The sequence below is a fragment of the Chroicocephalus ridibundus genome, chromosome Z (genome assembly GCF_963924245.1).
Source record: "Chroicocephalus ridibundus chromosome Z, bChrRid1.1, whole genome shotgun sequence".
Lineage (NCBI taxonomy): Eukaryota > Metazoa > Chordata > Aves > Charadriiformes > Laridae > Chroicocephalus > Chroicocephalus ridibundus.
The window spans coordinates 67,839,967-67,862,648 of record NC_086316.1 but is presented as its reverse complement, the minus strand read 5'-3'; the positions used below and the strand labels follow the sequence as shown (position 1 = coordinate 67,862,648).

General features: G+C 38.5%; 1 protein-coding gene across 3 annotated transcripts in view; it reads right to left on the bottom strand.

The window, feature by feature from the left end:
- Positions 1–4,381: 4,381 nt before the first annotated feature.
- ARL15 (ADP ribosylation factor like GTPase 15) overlaps positions 4,382–22,682 on the bottom strand; it is a 230,905-nt gene continuing 212,604 nt past the window's right edge. The window contains exon 6 of one of the 3 annotated variants that reach the window (XM_063320221.1): positions 4,382–12,270. In XM_063320221.1, the coding sequence (XP_063176291.1) occupies positions 12,118–12,270 (153 nt within the window). In that variant the 3' untranslated portion in view covers positions 4,382–12,117. The remainder of the gene's footprint in view (positions 12,271–22,682) is intronic. The other 2 variants (XM_063320222.1, XM_063320223.1) reach the window with 2 other exon arrangements.

The window sequence follows — 22,682 nt, the reverse complement described above, 5'->3', positions numbered from 1 at the left end:
ACCTTGTATGCAAGGGGAATTCTTGAGAGGGCATAATACAAGGGTTAGTACTGAGCAACAGATGTAGATGAAAAGAAGAAACAGGCTTCTGATGGAACAAATTACAGCAAAAAATGCTTTCTGAACTAGTTCACACAGTTGCAATCAAAAAATTAGCATCTTTGCTTATTATGGGAGTGATCAGTGGTATCATGTGACAGAATGTGTGGGAATGGTTCAAAGCTGCATGAGGGGAGGTTCAGAGTGGACATTAGGAAGTGTTTCTTTATTGAGAGGGTGGTCAAACACTGGAACAGGTTTCCTAGAGAAGTGATTGATGCCCCAAGCCTGCCAGTGTTTAAGAGGCATTTGGAAAATTCCCTTAATAATATTCTTTAACTTTTGGTCAGCCCTGATGTGGTCAGGCAGTTGGACTAGATGATAGTTGTAGGTCCCTTCCAACTGAACTCTACTATTCCATTCTGTCTGTAAAAAAATCCTCATCGGGGCAAAATTAGCAATGAGTAAAGCAAGTAAAAAAATTCAAAACTTTGATTTTTAAAAAAAAAAAGAAAAATATTTCTGTATTCTTTAAAGATCAGATACTGTAAGGAAAAATATATTCACAAACATCAATGAATTTCAGAAGCTTGAGCTATTTTCTTTATCATTAGGTTACTAACCCATGGAGTGGGCTGAAGTAAAGGTTTGATTATTTGTTTAAAAGAGTCAGCAAAAATATATTAGAGAAATTTGATTACTTGCACTGTGACTAAGACCAGTTGGTGATGTCCTCCAAATCTTAATACCTCTAGTTTAATAATTGAGAACTGAATAGATCTTCATAAATCAATGAGTCCACCAGGATTTCTAGAGCGGGATGTTTTACCTGCCAAGTGGTTTCTCTTCATTGCCTGAAAGAAGAGAGTTAGCTTTCCTGTCTCGTTATCCTTTCAATTGTTCTCTCAAATTTAAATAGCATAGTGCAAAAAAGATAATTATTTCTTCTTCAGCTATGAAGGAAGATACACAAACGAAAAGGTGGTAATCCTGTATTTGAATGCCCACATAGTAACTTCTATCTCATAGATTTAACTTTAACTATGGAAATAAATGAATATTTTTGGATCAATATTGAACCACGACTGAAAGGCAGAACAGTTGTCATCTTTAAGCAGTAGCTACTCAGCAACAACCACGACTCTGGTAGTTCATACTCTCACCAGTTACAGTTGAAATAGGTCTGACATAAAAGCACAGAGAACTCTTCAAAATAGTTAAGGAGATGATCCAACATCACTTGCATGTTCTAATTTAGGATGTCTGCTACACTTGTTACAGTTAGAGACTTTTTTAAAAGTAGTATGTACCTTCAAGCAGACAGGCTTTTGCCAGTTTAAATTTAATGAACTATGCAACATAGCTTTACTGGTTTTAATATCCTGGAGTTGCAAATGTTAAGTCAGGAAAACAACTTGGTTCTCACCCTATAATAGAGCTGAAAGTGCTGACCCATGAAGATACGCTGCTTCAGAGCATTCTCCCAATTATAAAAACAACTGTAAAACCAATTTTTTTCCCCCAAAAAGAGAAACAAGACTGCATTTTTTTACATCTACAGGAATTCACAGCATCTCATTTGGGCGGCCAATTTTCAACATTTAAACCAGATCATACATTTTCCTTGAAGTGGCAAAACTTTTAGTTTCCATATTACACAGCAGTTTCTCCTTTAAAGAGGCAGCTGGGAAATATCCAAAATAGCCCAAAACTTCTCCCTACATCTCTGGGTGGAAGGTGGCCAGCACAAAGGTTATAGGCTAGACCTCTATAGGCTGGTAAAGGCATGAGCCCCATAGCCACCAGAAAATCCCACGTTCTGGTGTATTTGAGCACTTCACAAAAATTAATGCACCCCCAAAAAAGGCCTCTATCTATGTCCAATGCAGCAGCAAAATAGTATTACATCCATGGAGAGGCTGAGAGAGTCAAGGAAGCAAGATATGGAGATAGGACTACAACTTAAGAATTCATTATTCCCATCTGTGTTTCCCCCCTTTACCAATGCTCATTTTTGAAGTCAAAAGGCTGCCTTGCTTCAGGATGCTGGTGAGTGGGGACTTCCCAGCAATCACAATGCTGTAGGTGGCAATGTATGAGCTTTGAGCTCCTCGTGTCCCCAGAAAGGGCCATGCGCTTTTGTTTCCTTCATGCCACTGATCTTCATGGCACCACCCTTTGTTTAGCAGTGACTTGGGGCACAAAACTCAGTCCCAGGGAAAAAAATCAACGTATTTCCTAAGTTTTGGATATCATTTTTGTCAGTGAGAAACACCCTTCTCCTGCCCCTAGAACCACAAGGGGAACGTTGCGTAAGGAAGCACAACCATGGTGGTAAAACAGGGTCATTGCAAATGGCCCAAAAAGTTGTCCCAAAAGTCAACTCTGTTGCCAAATAAACCATCTTTTAAACCCCCTGTCTGCCTCACCTTGCTCTTCTGCACTACAAACACCTGGCACTGGCAACCTGATGCCCTTCCCAGGGTGCGACACAAGGGCTGCAGCCGCCTGGGAGCCCGGCTCCCTGGCTCCAAGGGGAGCACCGCCATGCTCAGGTGCAAGTGCTCCTGCTACTGGGGCAAGCTGGGATGCCCAACAGGGGGGGTTGCAACGCACCCCAACGCACAGGGGGACAGTGGCCACTACGCAGGGGTGACAGTGGCCACTGCGCAGGGGTACTTCTCCGAGGGATGCAGTAGGGAGGCCTGAGTGGCGCTGCAGGGGAAAGGCCTTGCCCGGGGGAGGGGAGGCCCTTCCACATGTCATGTCTCCTCCGGCCGAAGGAGGAGCGGGCTTTGATCTGCCCAGGATGACAGTGCGCCAAACTGTCTCTCATTCAAATGAATCTGCCAGACAGTTGGGAGACATTCCTCAAAGGGTCACCAGCAAAGGGCTGCAAAGGAGGGTGGCTCCGGCCCATGCTCCTTTATAACGTCTCCTCACCGCCTCATCTGTCTGCCGAGCAGGCCTGCTGTGATTTCCCCCCCACATCCCGGCTCAATTTGTATGCAAATCCTCCCTCATTTGTTCTTGCTCCCTTCAGAAAGGACAAATTTAGGATAATAACTGTAATTGCTTTAATAACATGAAAAAAACCGACACCTTTATGGGACCAACAATCAAAGACTGAAATTGTAACACAGCATGACAGGTGTGGAGGCACGCCACCATTACCGATTTTCCCATTTCAGTATTTCTTTCACTGTCTTGAAAAGCGCTTATCTCAGGAAGCCAGGCATGGCTACTGGCTCCTGGGCTCTGGAACTCCATGCAGGTCGTCACGAGCCAGGCAGGGCTACCACTGCAGAGTCCCGTTGCTGGCAAGCAGTGGGCTGTGCCAGGACAGCGGCTGACGGCCACTGGAAGCCCTCTCTGGGGGAAGGTGTGGGTTGGCAGGACCTGGTGAGGTAGAGCTGCTATCCGTATCTCCTCAAATTGGCATCTCCACTCAGCTCTGTGGCGGACATCCTAAATATCTTACGGTCTACAGGTCATAGGTTCAGGCAGATGGCTATCCCTGCTTTCCATCAGAAAGATGGAGGTCTCAGTGCCATTCACAATGGTGGCCCGTATCTCCAATTACACTGCACCCCTCTCGATGAACTGGACAAAACCTGTTCTTGGCAACTTTTTCTGGTTTAATTCATTAGCAAATGAGAATCCATTTTCAGCATCAGTCAGCTGGACCAGGGCAAGCTTGATCTTGGCTTTTAGTTAACACTCAAACCCATTTACTATCTAGTTACTATTTGCATTGTAAGCGGTAATTTTAATCATAAAACAATGTCAAACCTAGTCCTACTGTAATAGCCCCTGTTTTACTACAAGATAAACCCATCATCAACAATCAGTTATTGCATGAACCAGCGTTCCCATCCAAAATATGCAAATGTGGAAATGCAAAAGATGGTGAGAAATGGGTCTTCATGCACACTCTGGTGGAGAGAGGCCGCAATACTGTGTCTCATCTGGAGACAACTGGGAATGAACTGATTCTTTTGAGGGGAACTCCACACCTGCCTCAGCAACCACTCTGAGGGAACACTTGCATAATGCAGGAGAGATATGTGTAAACAGGTGTGAACACTGAGGAGTTGTTTTAAACCTTACATGCAGGCAGGAATTAAAAGGATCAAATCAGTAACTGGAAACATTGATTAGTAGTGACCAACTCCTTTAGGTCTTAATCAGGTCAGACATGAAGTGGGTCTCACAGATGAAGTGCTTGAGAACATGCTAATCACCAGTACCCAGGTAGTATAGAATGCCAAACTTAAAAGAAGAAACAGTTTCTCTTCCATTTGATTTGACCCAAACCCAAAGGCAAAACAGCCTGCTGAATCTCTCACAAGCAACCAGAACAAGATTCACCATCCCAAAGCAGTTTTATGGAAGATTTCTCCACTTAGCATTGAGAATGGAAAAAACAAGTAAGAGATTTCTTCTCTGCAAACACAGTATGCATTCTCTTTAATGTCTAGGTCACCAATACATCTACATATGAAACCACCACATAATATTTGACCTTGATATTAATATTCTTCAGAAATCAAAAGCAAGCACTAAAAATAAGCAAGATATTTGTATAGCCCATAATAGCAGACTCCTGTATTACTGGCACCTCTCAGTGGAGACAGGACTGAACCGAAACCTCAGGTCTGCACTTCATACCAAAAAAAGAAAACAAGTAAACAAAAAGTTAAAGTTCTGTCTCAGATCTCAGAGGGTTACCAGGCAGGTTCCTGGTTCTGCTAAAGACTTTGGTGCTTGGCAGCTTGGTACTCTTCATGCTACAGAAAGAAAGAAAAGAAAAAAGCACTCTTCACTCTGAAAGTGAGCACTAAACTCAGTTTGCCATGTGAATGAAATGAGAACCCCGAGGAACGGGATCTCAGCAACATACTGCTATCTTTGGGTAAACATTTGTTTGCAATATCTTTTTAAAATAATACTGTCGACTTCAGTGATTGACGATTTCACCCCATTTATCACTGACAACTAGAACTATTTTTTCAGCTGTGGATCATGTTAATTGTGGAAGCTAATAGGGAGGAATGTGAGGTAAATGGTCTCAATACCTTTAGTATATGTGATGACTTTACCAGACTTGCAGTACTGTATTTACTGTAACCAAAAGGTCAAGCTCTATATTTTAAAGGTAAACAGTGAACTTTTCTGCATCAGTCACACTCCTGCAAATCATGTACAAAAATATTTTTAGAAAAGGCAATTAGCTTTTTTTTTTTTAAATTAATCTCAGTTTCAGATACATGAAGGAAGGCTTTCAACTTTAACTGACAGACGTGTAAACCAGAGAGGATTACACTATCTCATTGGCAAACAAAGCACTTTAGTAAAGATGGACTAAGGCTGTTATAATTTACATTATTGACAATGAGTGCTTATTTTTTCTCTGTAGCAAGGTAAATATTAAGGCAATAATGAGATTGTATTGTTCATTCCACTGTTAAATAAAAAAAAAAAAAACACTTTCCCAGATACTACAGTTTAATCAGTGTTAATTTTAAATGGTACAATCCCATTCAAATCTTGAATCTCTAGGTTTTACAAAGACACCACACACAGGAACACTATAATAAAATAATTCTGATGTACTTTTGCAAACAGACATTTGTTGTTATAAGCATTAAAAATACACCATTTTGATACTGGCAGAAATGGGGTCTTCGAAAGGTATACAATACTACTGTGATTTGGGTGTATATCACCTTCTCTGAGGATATGCTATTGAACATGGCAGCACATATAGCCTACTAGGAAATGTACATGAAGATTTTGTTTCAAAAAATAGCAAGATGTGTATTAGTGGAAAACAGGTATGTGCGTTCAAGTAAATGAGATAAAGTGACACAGGACAGAAAATCCTATTTTAGCATGTGTTAACAGAATGCAGAATGGATTAATTTCTATAGAAGAAATTTTTAGAGTGCCAACCTTAGCACACAGCAGGAATTGTTGCTTTAAAGGGACTGTGTCAAAGTTGACAGGCCCAAAATGTAACCTACCATAAAATTAAACTTTTTACAAAATGCCCTTTTGATCCTGAAAAATCTATCAACCTTCCAAATCCAAGACTGTCACATTGTTAAAATACCAAATACTTTGCAGTATGATTGGCCATTAAACTTGGTTTGATTTTGCAACATGCTCTCTCCTCCACAGAATCTTTGGGACTATGTGTTTAAACAGTACCAGATCTTTTGTTTGACTTCCATGATTTAGCATTTCAGTTAGCAGTAATTTATAACAAAGCTATGATATGAGGCTTCTATGCTCCAACGGTAAATGTCTCATTAGAAAGAGGGCAGTTCTTCATACATGGAAGTTGCCAAGCCACAAAAGGATTTATTTTTATCTTGATTTACTTAATACATGCAAATACTTTCCAGTGCACACTGAAATGCAATAAATTATAGTTACATGGCACAGTAATAAAAATGAACAACAGCATTTCGCTATTTCAAGGTGACAGGTAAAAAAGAAGTGCTGTGATTGCTGGTTTTATTTTTTGTCAGTTTTAGCTCACAATCTAATAGTGAGGATTGAGAAAATTAATTGTGAATGGCTTTCCTTACATTGCAAAAAAGCCTAATAGGTACATTTCGTGCCTCTTATTAGCATGTGGGCAGGTTCTCAAATATATGTATAGATTTTTAACGTGTGAGGAAATGTTTCTGTGCTTAGAAATTAACAGCTTTTCATTGCAAATATGGTCTTTACCAAAACCAGGCTATTTTCAGGCAATGAGTCCCTCTATTTTCATAATAGTAGTATGGCTGGACATGGATTATGTCATACCTCCTCTTCACACCGTCAGCTCTTAATTTTCCATAATCATCCCAAACAAGTACAGGACCTTTTGTTGGGTTTACTGTAAAGCTTACAACCAGATGATTAAAGTATTTCTCTTCTGTTCTCCCCACCTTATTGCCACAGATAGCTAGAGCTGCACAGACTACTGTTACCACCAATATCCGCATTTGAACACCTGCCTTTTCTAAGACAGTTTCAATGATTAAAAAACTAAGGCATATTTATGCCATCATAAATATAAGTGCTGAACATCCCTGATGCACAAACATACACTCCACAAAAAAGGCTGTCCTGAATACATTCCATCAAAACCCACCAGAATACCACATATTACATTTTCCTATGAAATCAGGTGAATGAACAAGCAATATATACAGCATACTTTGGCTTCTCTAAATACAGCTGTGATAAAAACTAAAATACATTATAAGCAGCTAGCAATAAGCATAAATGTCTCAGAACTAGTTATATCAGACATGATCTTCAGTCCAACCCACACAATGAAGTTAGTCAGTTCACCCACGAGGGCTGGGGATTGAGAAGGGTAATGATCTTTTTCAGTCTCCACCTAACACAATTCAGCAACCCTGCTTGATTTCAGCGTCCTTTTTAACTGCACATACTGAAAAAGGTATGGTTTTTGTTTTCATGTAGGATGTGGGACTCTCTCTCATCCTGGTGTCAACCTAGGCCCTGGATGACTAACCCTACAGCTGACACAAACAGATGTTTTTATTTGTTTGAACTATTAGGTCAAAGGGCTAATGAGCTAATGAAAATTCTTTCAAGAGCTATCAAATGAGGCATGATTAGCAGATTTTCAGTTCCCATTTATGTGAAACAAAAGAATTTAAAAAATATTCTAAGTTTACAAATCTTTCATTTCCATCCTAGTCTTGGTAAGAGGCAGTTTTAAAAATAATAAAATGAAAAAAACATACCTCAGTAGCTGAATCAGCAACTCCAGTCTGGCTCAGCAGTGCTGTACTTCCATCAGCTGTTACACCTTATATTTTGAGAGTCTCTTATAAGCAGTGTTTGATAGGATAACATCGAGTTGCCAGTGCAAACTTTTATTTTTCCTATAGTATTTTCCCTTGCTCAACTTCTGTGGCCTTTTTTTGGCTATATGTTTTTTGCCATGTCCCTTTATTTAAAAACAATTTCTATTCATATAAAAGTGCCCCTCAGTTTAACATTGCAGAATAATTGTATAAAGATTACTTCAATCTCTGTTCCACCAATAAACCCGCAATATCTTTCAGATATATTTCCTGAATAACAACATCTTGCTGTGGAAATAAAGCAGCCAATTTTTGGAAGATTCTATTTTTTATATATATGTGTGTGTAAAGGTGTAACTATGTATAATTTAGCAATGATTATACACTAATAATTGTTTTCTTCTAGGAGTAAATAATTTATCTTGAAGATTCCAAATCAAGGTAATACACCATTCTCCCAACCTGGCTACTACTCAAGAAATCCAAACTTGGCAACTCAACTCTACACAGTGTTTATTTTCTTTTTTTTTTTTTCATAGTGGAAATCATGTATAAATCACAAACAGTACAAGTTGCTCATGTCAGCAGTTGTCCACTTGAATGGGTCAACTTCTGTGTATAGACACTGTATTTTTAGTATAAAGTCAAGATAATATGGCAGTTAACTAATACTTTCAACTACAGTAAAGATACAAACTTTTGTAATATAAATTAATTGCCATTACAAAAAGGCAACTGTATTAACTAATACGGTACAAAAATCTGCAACTTCTATAAATATAATGAAATGCAAGAAGTTAAATGAAATAATACATCACAGATTTTCGTACAGCGCATTTGAAGAGGCAAGCTAAGATACACATGGAGCATCATACAGCAAGGAAGAATATCAAAACCCACTAAGATTTCACTTTTTTTCCATACAAATGCTAGAAATACAAGTACAGGACACAACATGGAAGCAGTAAGATTACCAGCTCAGAGCAGGCAGACAAAGAGGTCTTACTGACAAGTTGTAAAGCATTAGGCAGCAGACAGAAGCTTGTCAAAACCAGCTGTTGTTGGGTACTGATTGATAATGTTTTCATTCTGACGGCTGAGACACTGCAGACAGCCACAGGTCTGAGAAGAAGCCCGATGTGGGCACATACACATAGACACACATACACACACAAAGTAATTTAACAGATGGCTAAAGAACATTAAAGCACAATATCTTTTCTAAAAAGACCATGTTCACTCCTTGATGAACTTGCATGGAAAGTAGACCCTAGTGCCCAAGTTTATTTCACCTAAATGATGAACATATATGAAAAGATTAAAAAAAAAAAAAAAAAAAGAAAAAGAAAGAAACAATTGAGATTGGTCATTTGCATAAAACTTGCACGGTGCTTACATATTCTACCATAGCCAGAGTATTCAACAACACTTTAGACAAGGAAGTGTGGTGTGAGCTGATATGAACGTTTTTAATTCCTCCATAAAAAAGTGAAGGTGTTTATAGACATTAAAAAGGTATACATCCATTAAGTCCATCCACAACACAAAACCACAGAAGCACTACATTCAAAGTAAAGTTAAGCGTTGGTCTTAGCCTTAAGCAGTTATGAGGTATTCTTTCAACCTGTGGTGAGGAATGATCACTGTATTAGTAAGAAAAAGCATATTCAAAATCATTCTGAAAAAAAATGAATCACTGCTCCTGTGCAGTTGGCATTTTCCTAAAGAAAAAGCATTAAGCATCAAAAGGTCCCAGTCTAAGTGGCCACTGGCATATGCTAAAGCCATATTCTCATCTACTGCTCGGGTCTTTTGCATGTTAGTCATGTAGCACCTTCCAACAGTGCATAGCTGGGAAATCACAACCAAAATGTAACTCGGAAACTCCAGATTTTTTGGACCAGGTACAAATACGATGATACAAACATTGTTTTAAGAATGCAATACAGTTGGCCTTATTTTCATTTGCTGTACCTTTTGGTCCATAATTTTAATATGGGAAAGAAGGGGAAAAACAGTAAAAAAAATTTATCTCATCTTCTAACTAGTGCTCAATAAAAAAGCAGTAAAAGCTCTGAGTCCCTCTTTTTGCCTCCCCAAACTGCCTGCCTTCTCTGGGAAGTAATTCACTCACTCCTCCGCACCACTTCGTCTTTGTCACTGTCCCTGAACAGGACAGAAATCCGAGGACCTCGTGCATGTCTGGGGACTCTGCAGCCTCCAAGCTCATGTCAGCTAAAAGAGAGTTTGGAACTGTAAATTAGATCCAGTTCCTCTTTAAATCCAGGGAAAGGAGCCTCCTTAGCCCACACGAGAGAAACTGATGGGCAGCTGGGCCCCATCTAAACTGTGCAGAGAGAACTGAACCAACATAAGGCTCCTCTCTGTGTTTTAAAATGAACAATTCCAGTTCTTGGGTATTTCCAAGAGTATTAGGAGTGAGGCAATTGACCCGGCAGGAAAGAGAAGAAAAACAAAGCAAGTAGAGATGCTCTTCAGGCTTTCTGCCTATTCTATCACAAAATTAAACACGGAGCTTACCAGTTTTCCCAGCTACTTTCTGATAATAGGAAGCAAGTTAAAACAGTGATCATCAGGCCATGCATTTGGGCAGAAATAATTCTGAGGGAGCAATGCAAGAAATTCACGGAAATTGAAAAGTAAACAAAAAACCTATTAAAAACATTTTGTTTAACAGAGTATAATTGCAAGTAATAGAGAAATGGGTTTTATAAGCCTTTAAAAGCTGATCCTTGCTATTTCCTTATTCCCAAATAAACTAGCGAGAAACTACAATAAACTTCAAACTTAAAAAATAAACGCCGAGAGTGGAAAGATATGTTGCTTAAAGCCCTGAAAAAAGGAGTTATGAGTTTCAAAACACAAGCAGAATGGATGAGGAACCACTGACACACCAGTACAGTTTGTGTTTGCAGACACTCATGCAGGAGGGCAGCTGAATGCACAAGGCACAACATTCAAGGTGTGCCCCAGTCCAGTGACTGATCTGCACATGTCCTGCTGTGGCTGACTTAACGGTGAACCAGTGACCTGGCATGATTCTTCAATGGGCAAAATCACTTTATAAGGTTTTAAAAAAAATCAAGAAAAGACAGCCAAAAAACTGCAAGCCTACAATGGGGAAAACTTGGGAAAAGGAAATATTCACTGTCTTACTGGAACTAAATGAGATTTTTTCAAATGTTTTTTCCAATGAATACTTATTCATTGGAATAAGTAGAAGAAGAAATGCCTTTTAAGCAACGTTTAGCCCAGAGAAAGTTTGAAAGAACACGTTATATCCCCTTAAAAGAGAAGCTTATAGTACAAACACTGGAAGGCCCTTAATTATGGTATAGATGCCTTGGCAATTTTACGATAAGAGTAGTACTCCATGAGTGAATGATAAAGGAAGAAATCCTTATTTAAAACCAGTCACATGTCTAACTACTAATAAAGCCTCCACAGCTGAATTAACAGACATTTGCTTTGCTTCTCTTATGGAAAACTACTTTAAATGAAAATTATTACTTTATCCAACTTTTGTATACTTTCTAAAAATACTGTTACTTAGACCACCTGTTCATGTCACTTATTTTTCCCAAATACTGTTATCTGCACACACCTGCTTGCTAATTTACCTTTCAGGAAACTTCCAGCAAAATAACAGTTCTGCCTTTGACAAGAGTACGCTGTCACTTTAGAAGAGGAATCAACTAACCTGTCAACTGTGTTTTTACTCAGCAAAACTCCAGGACTAACCTTGCATTAACATGAAACTGCTTGCCTTTAAAGTATCCTATTAAGGTACTCAGTGGCTGTGTTTTCCATACTGTGGGGTCAGTAAACAAGCTAATGCAAATTAGTCTCACAAACCCTTAAGACACTAGTTATTTTTAAAAACCAAAGTAGCAGGTAGAATTCCTCCTTTACAGACTATGTTATTTTTGTGCGTGTAAAATTTCCTATCAAGGATGACTGCAATGCAAGAAAGCAACATGCAGTGTGCAGAAATAGTGGTAAACAAAGAGGAGCTCCCTATTTCAGTAGTGTAGACAACTTTACTGCAAATAGTTGTGTACCTGATTCACAGAATAGTTATTTTAACAAAAGGACATTCTGCACTAACTGTGTATGAGCAACACATCACAGCACAGTCCTGATAGCACATCATAATTAAGCTGTGAGCAGAATGTGCAGGTACAGTGATGCCTGGAGAACCACTCTTCTCTCTTGTGTTTCACATTCTTGAAGGTTCGAAGTCTCTCTCTTCTAGCAAGTTTATTAGAAGGGAGAAGCTGTCTTTTACTGCCTCCATATCATCCAAGGAGCAGGGTTTAAGAATCCAGCGCTTTCCACGTGCAAGTGGCTCAAGTTCAAAATATTTTTTTATCTATTAAGAAAAACAAAAGAGAGCAAGATATTAAAATACCATAATGACAGCTCTGTCTCTCATCTAAAACCCAAACCAAACCAAACCAGCAAAAAATCCCACATAAAAAGACCAGGATACTCATTTTTAGAATCTTACGCACAGCTGTTCTTATAACACAGGTTATATGATGTGACCTGAAAGTGTTTTCTTTAGGGGTGAGTGACCCGCTTGGAAGCTACCATTCTACTCATACATTTAACAGCATGGGAGGTCTGGGGAAGAATTATATGGACTTCAGGCAAAGAGCAAAGCACATGAAACAAGTGTTCAAAAACAAAGCCAAAACACCAAAAGTAACTAGGAAATTTTAGGTTATGTTTGTATTTTAATGTTAAAGCTGTATGTTTCATCATACTCTTATTGGTAAACACCTAAGAGCAGAACTTGTCACCAGACTACTCTATACAAATGAACTATCAAAAATGTACAAATCCTAAACATTCCAGTCAAAGACAAGCTATAGCAGAGGGTTTCTTAATGACCTTGAAAACACTGGCAGAATAAAAATCATTCCAAAATCAGTTAGTTTTTCTAAAATTAAACACAGAAGGACTAGCACACTAATGTGATTAGGAGAGTAATAAGTATTATACCTGAGACGTTATGGTTTTCTACAATCATCTTAGTTCAAAACCCATCATGTTCCAGCAGACTTCAATAGCTTACTAATACCTAATAATGCCTATAAAGGAGGAAACCTTTTAATTAAACTAATTCCGTTTTTACTTCTGCAGCAACCATGCAGCAAGGACGTGTAAGAATGATGTAACATGCAATTGCAAGTTTTAAGGTGATTATAAGCCTTCACAGTAGAGGCCCTAGACAGGCAACTGGAGCCACACTGTGTAAGGCTCCACGTGCAGGGTGAATAAAAAAAGAAAGAAAGGAAAAAAAAAAAAGGCTTCCAAAGCCCAAACAAGCTGCAACACCTCTATGCAGCTCTTATACTGTCTATACAACAGTTTTGTTTATCTGGTAATGTATGACAATAGAAGAAACCTACTGTAGTTGTATCAAGTTACATAAACCAGAATTCAACCGTTACAATGCAGCAGGAAGGGCTTCTTATTTTTCAGAAAGGAATTTTAACCAGAGTGTTTAGTAACAAATATCAGAAAAAAAAATGTTGGTTTTGAGATGGGAACTTCTGCTTCCCCAGCTAAGATAAAGGTGAAACCTTTTAAAATCTACTTCCAAAAAAGCAAAACTGTATCAGTAACAACCTGCAAACATTTGAAAATGAAGCATGGTACTTGACATTCCCTTCCCCTCAAACAAATTTCAGAAAACATAAAAGTTCAAATAAACGGGTTCAACAACCGGTATTTTAATATCAGCATACCTACTTTTTAGCATTGCTATCTCAGTGCCATATCACAATCTGATATGTTAGCATGTTTATATGTGATCAGAACCAAAATACTGATCTCTGTAAGGGATATATTGCAATGTCTCCAGTAGTGACACCAAATTGATGTATTGAATTAATGGCACCGATCATAGTACTGGAAAAATAGAGTAAGAAAGCTCTCTTGGCTGTTTCAGCAACAGCCTCCTTGACTGCTAAATAAGGGGAGGAAGTAAAAGCCGCACAGAAGCATAACTAAGCAAGGTGTCAGTGCAGCTAGCTGATAGAGTGGCCTGCTGGTGTTAAGCTGACAAATATGGCTGAGTAATTTGAGATGTTTCAGACCCACAACCCAGAGGATGTCCACCACACCCCCTCTACTGGAAGACTACTGCCAACAGTCCCTTGAGCTCACTGAAGACTGTCCATGCTCTTATTTACATACCTTCTCGAATTAAGGCTATACCATGTGAAGACATGATTAAGAAAAGGTCATTACATTGTAAGAACAGTACTTGGGTTTAAAAGCATTAAATATCTAGCAATATCACACATAAGCAAATGATGGCAGTAAGCAGACTATCACTGAGTCTTCTGGATTTGTGGGCAAATACAATATTGCTTACCAAGGTAGCCTCTAGCCAAGAAAAACACAATGACTTTACGCTATATTTCAATGATGGCTGAAGCCAAGACAACTTCTGTTTCAGCAGTAAACCAGCATCAATTGATTTAGTGAAACAAATTTTGCAGATAAATTATTTATTTGGATGCCCAATGTTGTTTAAAATTTATTTTTTCCCATTTCTAGGTGTGTAATAAAAATGTGAGAAAATTAGCAATGTACTTTCATCATTTGTCATGCCCAAGGAACAGTTCAGAGTATCTGCATTAATAGGCCCTACATGAATGCAGAAATTAAAGTGACTATTAAGCAGTGGCTTTTGAAATGGTAAGTTTTGATAATGGCATGAAAGTACAACTGCCTATATTCACATGAGTAACAGCTATTTCATTCATACCTACAGAGAAAAAAGATTGGTTAGATGACTTGTCTCTAATCCAAATGTAGTAAAATAACACTAATTGATTTACAAATAATAAGTAACTAAACCAGAAGTAGCACAGAAGTGATTTTCCACAACCCAAGGGACCCTCTGTGGTATGCTATTATATTTCCTCCTTTAAACTTCACACCACAGTGGAGTTTGCTAAAGCCTAAGCCTTGCAAGCCGGCTCTATGACTTTGAAACTTCCAGAAAGAACTCTGCAGACATAAATATTTTCCGATTTACTAGAACTTCTCCCCCCTTTAACAATCAGATGCCCAACACTGTTTATACAGTTGAGTTTTCCACTGGAATGCTCTTGGCTCTCCATCCGCTTTTGTTTCCCTAGTTGCTTTCTGCCCCGATGACCATTATTCGCACTCATTGCCTACCATATTTCCTATGAGGATGCACACTAATCACCAAAGATATCCAAAGAAAGATGAAATTCTCTGAATACTCACTCACCTAGGTAGTTCTTGCATAATCGGGTAATCAGCAGTAAGTATTTTACATCTCCCTTCAATCACGCTAGCACAAAAGGGGTGCGTTCCTAAGAGAAGCTCTTTTGTCTTCCCCTCTTGCATAAAAGGTGAAAAGCTTTCTGCCTGTTCATGGACGCCAAAGCAAAATATGAAGACTCAAATATGCTTCAGATGTCTGACACATTAGACAAGAATTTACATACTGACTTTGCATTTTTAAGTGTTTACTTTGGGATTGCTAAATTTTTAGGATATAAACTTTGAAGAAAATACAATCAATGAAATCCACATAATTTTAAGACTTCTTTAGTACTATTTTACAGGATCTCACTGTATGTCTTGACTCCACATGGGGGCCTTGTTTTATAGAGAAGCTGACATTGTATTTATGCCACATTCTGAAGTCAATAAAATCTAACAATACACATTTGCAATTATTCCCACTCTTCCCACACTCCACCTTCTAAGTCCTATTCTACTGGCACAATACACTAAGCATATGGTTATCAAATGTTGCTTAACCTACGTGCTAGAAAAGTCAAGACACAATAAAAGGATTGGTGCCCAGAACCTCAGCTGGTGTAAATTAGCATAGCAGTTTGGAAATGATGTTACTAAATTGATATACGTAAGCTGAGTAACCAGGCCCTGCTGAAAGCTTTTGTATGTTCTATTACTGAATCTCATCTAGCCAGTTCTCAACACACATGAACATAAGATGTATAGGAAAACTTAAGATACTGTAATACAGGAACACAGAGTCATTTCTATCTATTAGTCAACGTGAAAAAAAAAGCTGTTTAAAAGTATTATTTTTCTTTCAAATTCAAAACTTTTATACCAAATTTCCCCAACACAAAAAGGCTTCCAACCCACTCTCATTAATCGGTTGTACACAAATACAAAATTTGGGTAGTTACTGACATTACCAGGCTGTAAAATTTTTTTTTTCTCCATTGCTGTTTTACTGAACAACTGTATTGGGGAAAAGAAATTTGTAACAACATATCACATGTATATTATATCTAATGAAAGGCTGCACGGTCACGTCAGTGTCTCCACTAGTCTAAATTGTTCAAAGACTTTTACAAGATTGAAGTACTACTGCAAGAAGGTGACTGGTGGAGGTATGAATTAAGCTAAAATTGCCTAATTTTCCTGAATCTGCATATTAATGGCAAGAAATGGTTCGTTCATCTATCCATCTATCCCAAATCTGCACGGAGAAAAAATACAAATAATACTGGGGGACTGGGGTTCCCCGTATTCATATTGAGAAAGTTTTGTTGAGCTGTGATGCTGAGATTACCTCTTCAGACAACATAAAAACCTGCCTTTTGGAGCAACTGTTTAGAAGATGCAGAAGAGAGAGGCAATTTTGATTGCCGAGTCCATGAACAACAGCTGAGCTGCCTGTAACAGTGACCAAAGCATGCACAAATTCAGCATCTTTAAAGAAGAGAAAAAGCCAAAAGTCCATCACATAGTATTAAGTTTTAAAAAGGGAAACTGCACGAAATGAGTAACTTAAAGAAAGTTAACCGTGCAGCTAAAAAGGTAAAATGCTTGCAGGTGGCATAGAAAAAAATACCATAATTAGAGGCTCAGCATATACTTAAACTGCTACATAAGACCTTAAAAGAAACAAAAAAAGCTTTCAACAGTTGCAATATGGAAAAGGATGGCATTAGAGGTAAAAGAAGTCATGTCTAAAAAAGGAAAACAGAAAACAAAAGAAAGGAAATTCTGGCAAATTAAAGAGAAACCACCAATGTTGACCTACTAACCATAGAGTGGAACCCATTGCTTAAATCATCACTGATGCTAAAAAGTAAATTGAAATCCACTCTAGTTTACGTTAGTGTGCTGGACTGCAAATTGCACAGCCTCTTGAGCTGCTACCGGTGCTTTTCTGCTGGTCCTGTTCTGAATATACTGATTTATAAGAGTGGGTGGAGTGGTTCGGTAGCCACTTCATCTTAAATCAACTAGCTCAATCCACTGTTGTACAGGAGTTAACACTTTCATGCTTTTACCTAAAAATCTGCTAGAAAACTCTGTACCTGACACCTCACTTGGCTAAAAAGGACCTCTTCTCTGACCAGAACAGCTGCTCTAACGTGCAAAACTGTCAGCAGAAGTTTCATAATGTTTATTCTTTCTACAGAGACACTTCATATCCTACACACACATCCCTGCGCCTGCTTGTATGATTCTTCATAACAGTGATCTCATCCATGTCTAGAGGGATCCGTGTAATGCACCTATGTCTCATAAGCACTCCTCCTAAAACACCTATACCTCATATTTATTGAGTCCATATGGAATACCTCTTCGGCAACAGGGAAGGGAATGAAAGGGCCTCAGCTGATGGGAAGGGACGGTGAGCTGTGGTCTGGAGCAACCTATGCACAGGCCTGCTCCCAGGAATGCCACCTGGGGTTAAACAACACTATCAGCCATAGAAATGCTCAGAAATTCTAGTTCTTTGAGGCTAACTATTTCACTGCCAGTTGATTTTTATGTGCCACTGAATTCAAAGTCTGTATGTACAATGTTAAAAATCTGCAATGGATCAAGTAAGTATATATTATGATAAACAGAATTATGTAACTAAGCTGCTTTTTTTTGTTTTTTAAAATATGACCTGCTGAAGTAAAACCAAAAGAAAACCCAAGACTGTTTTCTTCAGCATTTCTGTGTGATGGAAGCATAATCAATTTCTCTAGGCAAGCAAAACCATCAGAAGCCTTTTAGCACAACTCCTCGCAGGTAGTGGTGAATGCTTTACAAATTAGTACTTCTAGTTTGTACAGCTTTCTGATCTGTTTTTTTTTTTTAATTATTATTATTTTCTTAAATTTTGCTTTTCAGAAAGGATTACCTGAAACACTTCCAGCTGCGCTTTGTACTTACCTTTGTAATAGACCTGGCCAGTAGTTTTGGCATATAAGTCTTTACAAAAAGGAATACAGTCACTTATTCACATATTCCACAAAATCATTTACACAGTGCTTTGTGAAACGGATGCACTTTTCCATTCTTCTTGCCTCCACTGGCCACAAGACACTACACTCTTCAGATTGCAAGTGACTGCTGAAAGAAATGTATTTCAAAGAAGATACCTAACGGTTCTGAATGAAGAAATAGGATGCCTGGCAGATCAGCACACACACGCTGTTCCAAACAGAGAGCACGCAGTATTGGCAAATGCAAGTGTGAGACAAGAAAAGGGGAGTGAGCTGGAGAGCTGGAAGATGAATACAGAAGGGCGTTTACTGAAAAATAAGAAATATTTGCATCATCTATCAGGATAGAGAGAGCAGAAGGTTTTTAAAATGGATAAGTATTTTTTTTATACAGATACATACTGTAACGTATGTTACCTCGGTCTGGGACAAAAAAGATGATGAGAGTGAGGACAGAAAACTGGTGTGGGTGCAAAGGTACTACTGAGATTTGCATATATCTGGATGGAAGACAGGCTTTGAGGAGCTACTAGCATCTCTCATGCAAGTCTTTACCACACAGCCACGTACTATGGCGTATTAGGTTTCTTGGGTTACATTCTGTTCATTTGTAAAAACGAAATAGTCAGAATCAGGTAGCTGCCAAAAACATACCCCTATTCTTTGCCTTCCATGTTTCATTCACCCAGCATATTCTGTTTATACAAGCATGTGCTTTTCCTACAATTGGAAGACACAGAGATAACATGAGAACAGCAGCAGCATGTCTATACAGAAAACCAGACTTCCAGATGAGGATTCATACAACCAGTGCTGGGCTGGCAAACAAGACAAAAGCTCATGATATCCAACCCCAGAGTGAGCAAACAGCATCCCTTCTTGAGTGACAAGTGAAACAACGAGAACAGAGAAGGAGACACTGTACAGAAATGCATGCGATGAAAGCACAGTAAATTATTTTCCTTTAATATCTACAGCTTTAATTCTATAACTTATTCCAAAGAATCAATCATAAATGGAAACCAGACATCAGATTTAATACAAGACTACAACTAATCCTTTAAATTTCTGCTACTCTTGCTTCCTCTCTTACCTGCTGTGTTTTCTGAAGTACTTTGGGTTGCAACAGATACTGTCTGACAGCTACATAATTACAGTTAAAGTGTTAGGATATAAAATCCTAAAGAGTAATGCTGGAAATTAGCCCTGGTTGAAGTCAGCTATTTGGAGGACATCTAAAAATCATATTTTCTTACCCCACATACTACATAGACACAAAAATGCCTATTTACTGCATATAAGGAAAATTTTCTGGTCCTGGTATTCCTGGTATATCCAAATATATTTTAAGCTGTACCAAAAATAACTGATTGAATTTAAGATCAATTTAAACTTAGGATAATTTCTTTAAATTAATATCATTGCCCTAATGTGTTAAAAAAAATAAAATGGATCATATCCAAAGATAATTTTACAAGAAACCTATTATTTTACTATAACACCACACATCTTTCTCCCTCCCTCTCTGTTTTTTTGTTACATCTTCAGTTAAATAACTTAAGGAATATGAATCACTAGTAGAAACTCAACAGTCAAGACCTTTAAGCAGACATCATTCAGAGCCTTGCAGAATTTTCATAGCTTTTTTTTTTTAAATAGACTGAAGATATTCATGGTTTACTTCAGAATATAATACCAACAACAGAATATGCTGATTTCAGCAGCAAAATATGGTATCTTTAACTACAGATTGGGGTTTCAACCAGTACAAAACCTGAGACACAGGTACAAATGTGCTGAGTTTTTGCCCACCCCCAAAACCAAGTTTACCTGTGATGCTGAATGACAAAATAAAGTTTAGAATAATGAGCAGTCCAAAGATCAATCCTTATTATGACATCCCTTCTGCAAATGGCATGTTTTCTGTTCAGATAACAGTTAAACAGTATTTTCAGGAGAGGTGCATATGTGATGATTCATCTGCATTTGCCTGAACATGTATATAAATCTAGCACTTGAAAAAATAACATCTGTATACCATGCCCATGTTTGCAAAGCACCAAAACACTGTATGGACATGTATTCTCATACCAACAGCAAAGAACAGGATTTCTAAGGGCTTTGTGGTTGGTTCCTCACCAACCCCATTTACAGTGCTGAAACCGTTCCAAGCCAACAGCCAGCAGGAACACAAAAGAAAAGCCATTTATTCAGCAGTAGCTGCGGTTCTACGAGATGTGTGCTGTCATGCACAGAGGATCAGACAGCAGTCACACCTATTCCACTTGTTCCATACCAGCTACAGAGCAGAGTGTATAAATGTAGGATGGCCTCAACCTCCCTTCAGGTCCTTTGCTGGTGGGTGTATTGTTAGTTATCTGAAGTCCACACAGAGGCAACGGAAGCCCAGAACTAACTGCAAGTCACCATTTCTGGTTTGGAAGCAGAAGCTGCGAAATAAATCCGTTTTGGAAAAAGTTAACATACAATATTTCTGAAGCAAAAAGTGCTTCCAGAGAGCCTGCCACTGTGAGCTCTGTCACCATCCAGTTCCTCGAGTGCCAGGGACTTCTGTGGGAGCTGTTTCGGAGGATTTTCTCCTTGCCCTATGGTTAGAGGAGGCAAATCCGTGCATTGGATTTTCTAGGTCCAGGCCTCTGGAAGGGCAAATGCTTCCAAACTCACAGCAAGCCACCTCTTTAGACTAGTATTCCAGGCAGCTCCACACTTATCTCCACTCTTGATATTTAGTAACTCTCCACCTAGAAATATGGCAGAACCCCTTCATGCTCTGTGACTTGGACCTTGCTTGAGTAAGGCGCCCCACCGCTTACAGACTCCTTCATAAAGCACAAGGTACCAAGAAAACTACACAGCTCAAATCAGACACAGTCCTGTACACAGGAGTATAGAGAATACCCATGTGCAAAACTGATTTGCCACTACCTCTAAAATGATAGCAAATGCATGAACAATCATAGATATGGAAAAAAGGGAGCACACTGACAGAAGATGTTTTAAGCCAGGTAACTGCACTATTTCCAGTATTGGGAAGCAATATTACTGAACTAATTCAGAAGTCTGCAGCAATCGTGCTGGAAAAGCCAGGGATGACCAGAAGGCTCTTGAGAAGATGAGTAACACAATGAGCTGCTGAAGAGCTGTACGGTTCTTTTGACTCTTGAACTTAAAAGTAATAGGCTAGAATCTCTCTTTTTCCAAGCTCCAGTGTTACTCCTTACATTACCGTAGGTTGCAGCAAGGAGTTCTATCTGTCTGAGAAGTCTTTTAGTAAAAAGGTCCCATGGGAAGGGACAAGCAAAAGAGTAATGAATATTCTTCACTTACTGCATCAAGATACCACTTGCCTTACATTATCCTGCCCCACACTTCAAGGAAAGAGATGAAATAATAGGAAGTAGATCAAGAGTTGCATATACATAAAAGAAGAAAGATCCACTGATATCTCAGTCAGGATATCAACCTTTACATTAAAAAAAAAAGCATACCCAAAGCAACCACACTCCTCTCCAAAGAATGCCCGAATTCTAGGGCAGACAGACAGCATCTGTGAAATTTATGGCCTCCTTGAAGGAGGGCTACTGATAATAATATGGAAGATGCTTAAAACAGGATTTGTAATAAAGCTATTGTTACTTTGATTAAGTAAATTAAGGCTTGCCTTTGTACACCCACAACTGTGGAGTGCCTTTACAGTATCACTGAAAAGCCAGATTCTTTCTGAAAAAAAGCACCTGAAGGCAGGAAGATTATGTCCTGGTGAAGCCCAAATTCTCATGATTGTATCATTAAAAAACACTTGATTGCAGCAGAAAGGGAAACTGGCTTCTGTAAGCTGTCAGGCAGCTCCTTCCCTCTGCCTCTTAATATGACTCATAGTTTTACCAACAGGTCCTGGAGTTACACCTGGGGTACGCTTCTCACTGGAATGGAAATTGTATGTAGCAAATATACAGCTGACAATTTTTTTTAAGAAGATGAGACGATTAATGTCATTTAACTAGAATATCTTAATGCTACAGATTTTTCTACGCACTCTCTACTCACTTTACAGATTAACCTATGTATTCAAAATTGTGGTATAATAAAGGTATAATCACCTCTTTAAATTTTGGCATTCTGGTGCTCAAGATAAGTCTTAATTCTGCACATTTCCAATTACTAATTGAGGGTTTTTTTACATTAGAAATCACCATATGATAAGACCACTAGTGACAAGCTAAAAGGTTATAGGTATGACTACATCAGTAGTGATGCTAAAAGGTATGACTAGCTTTTTGAGAACATACACGAAATTTGCACCCCTTTACCACTTCTTTATAATGAACTATTAAATATGACTGAACTATTAAATATGACCACAACTAAAAAGACCTTAACTAAGTACTGCATACCAGGCCAGGAAAGGTTCTGTACATTGAAGTTAATGAGTTTAAGTCCCAAACTCACATATAAGAAACAACCAATTATCCCGTCTGAAACACAGGCTTGTAAAACT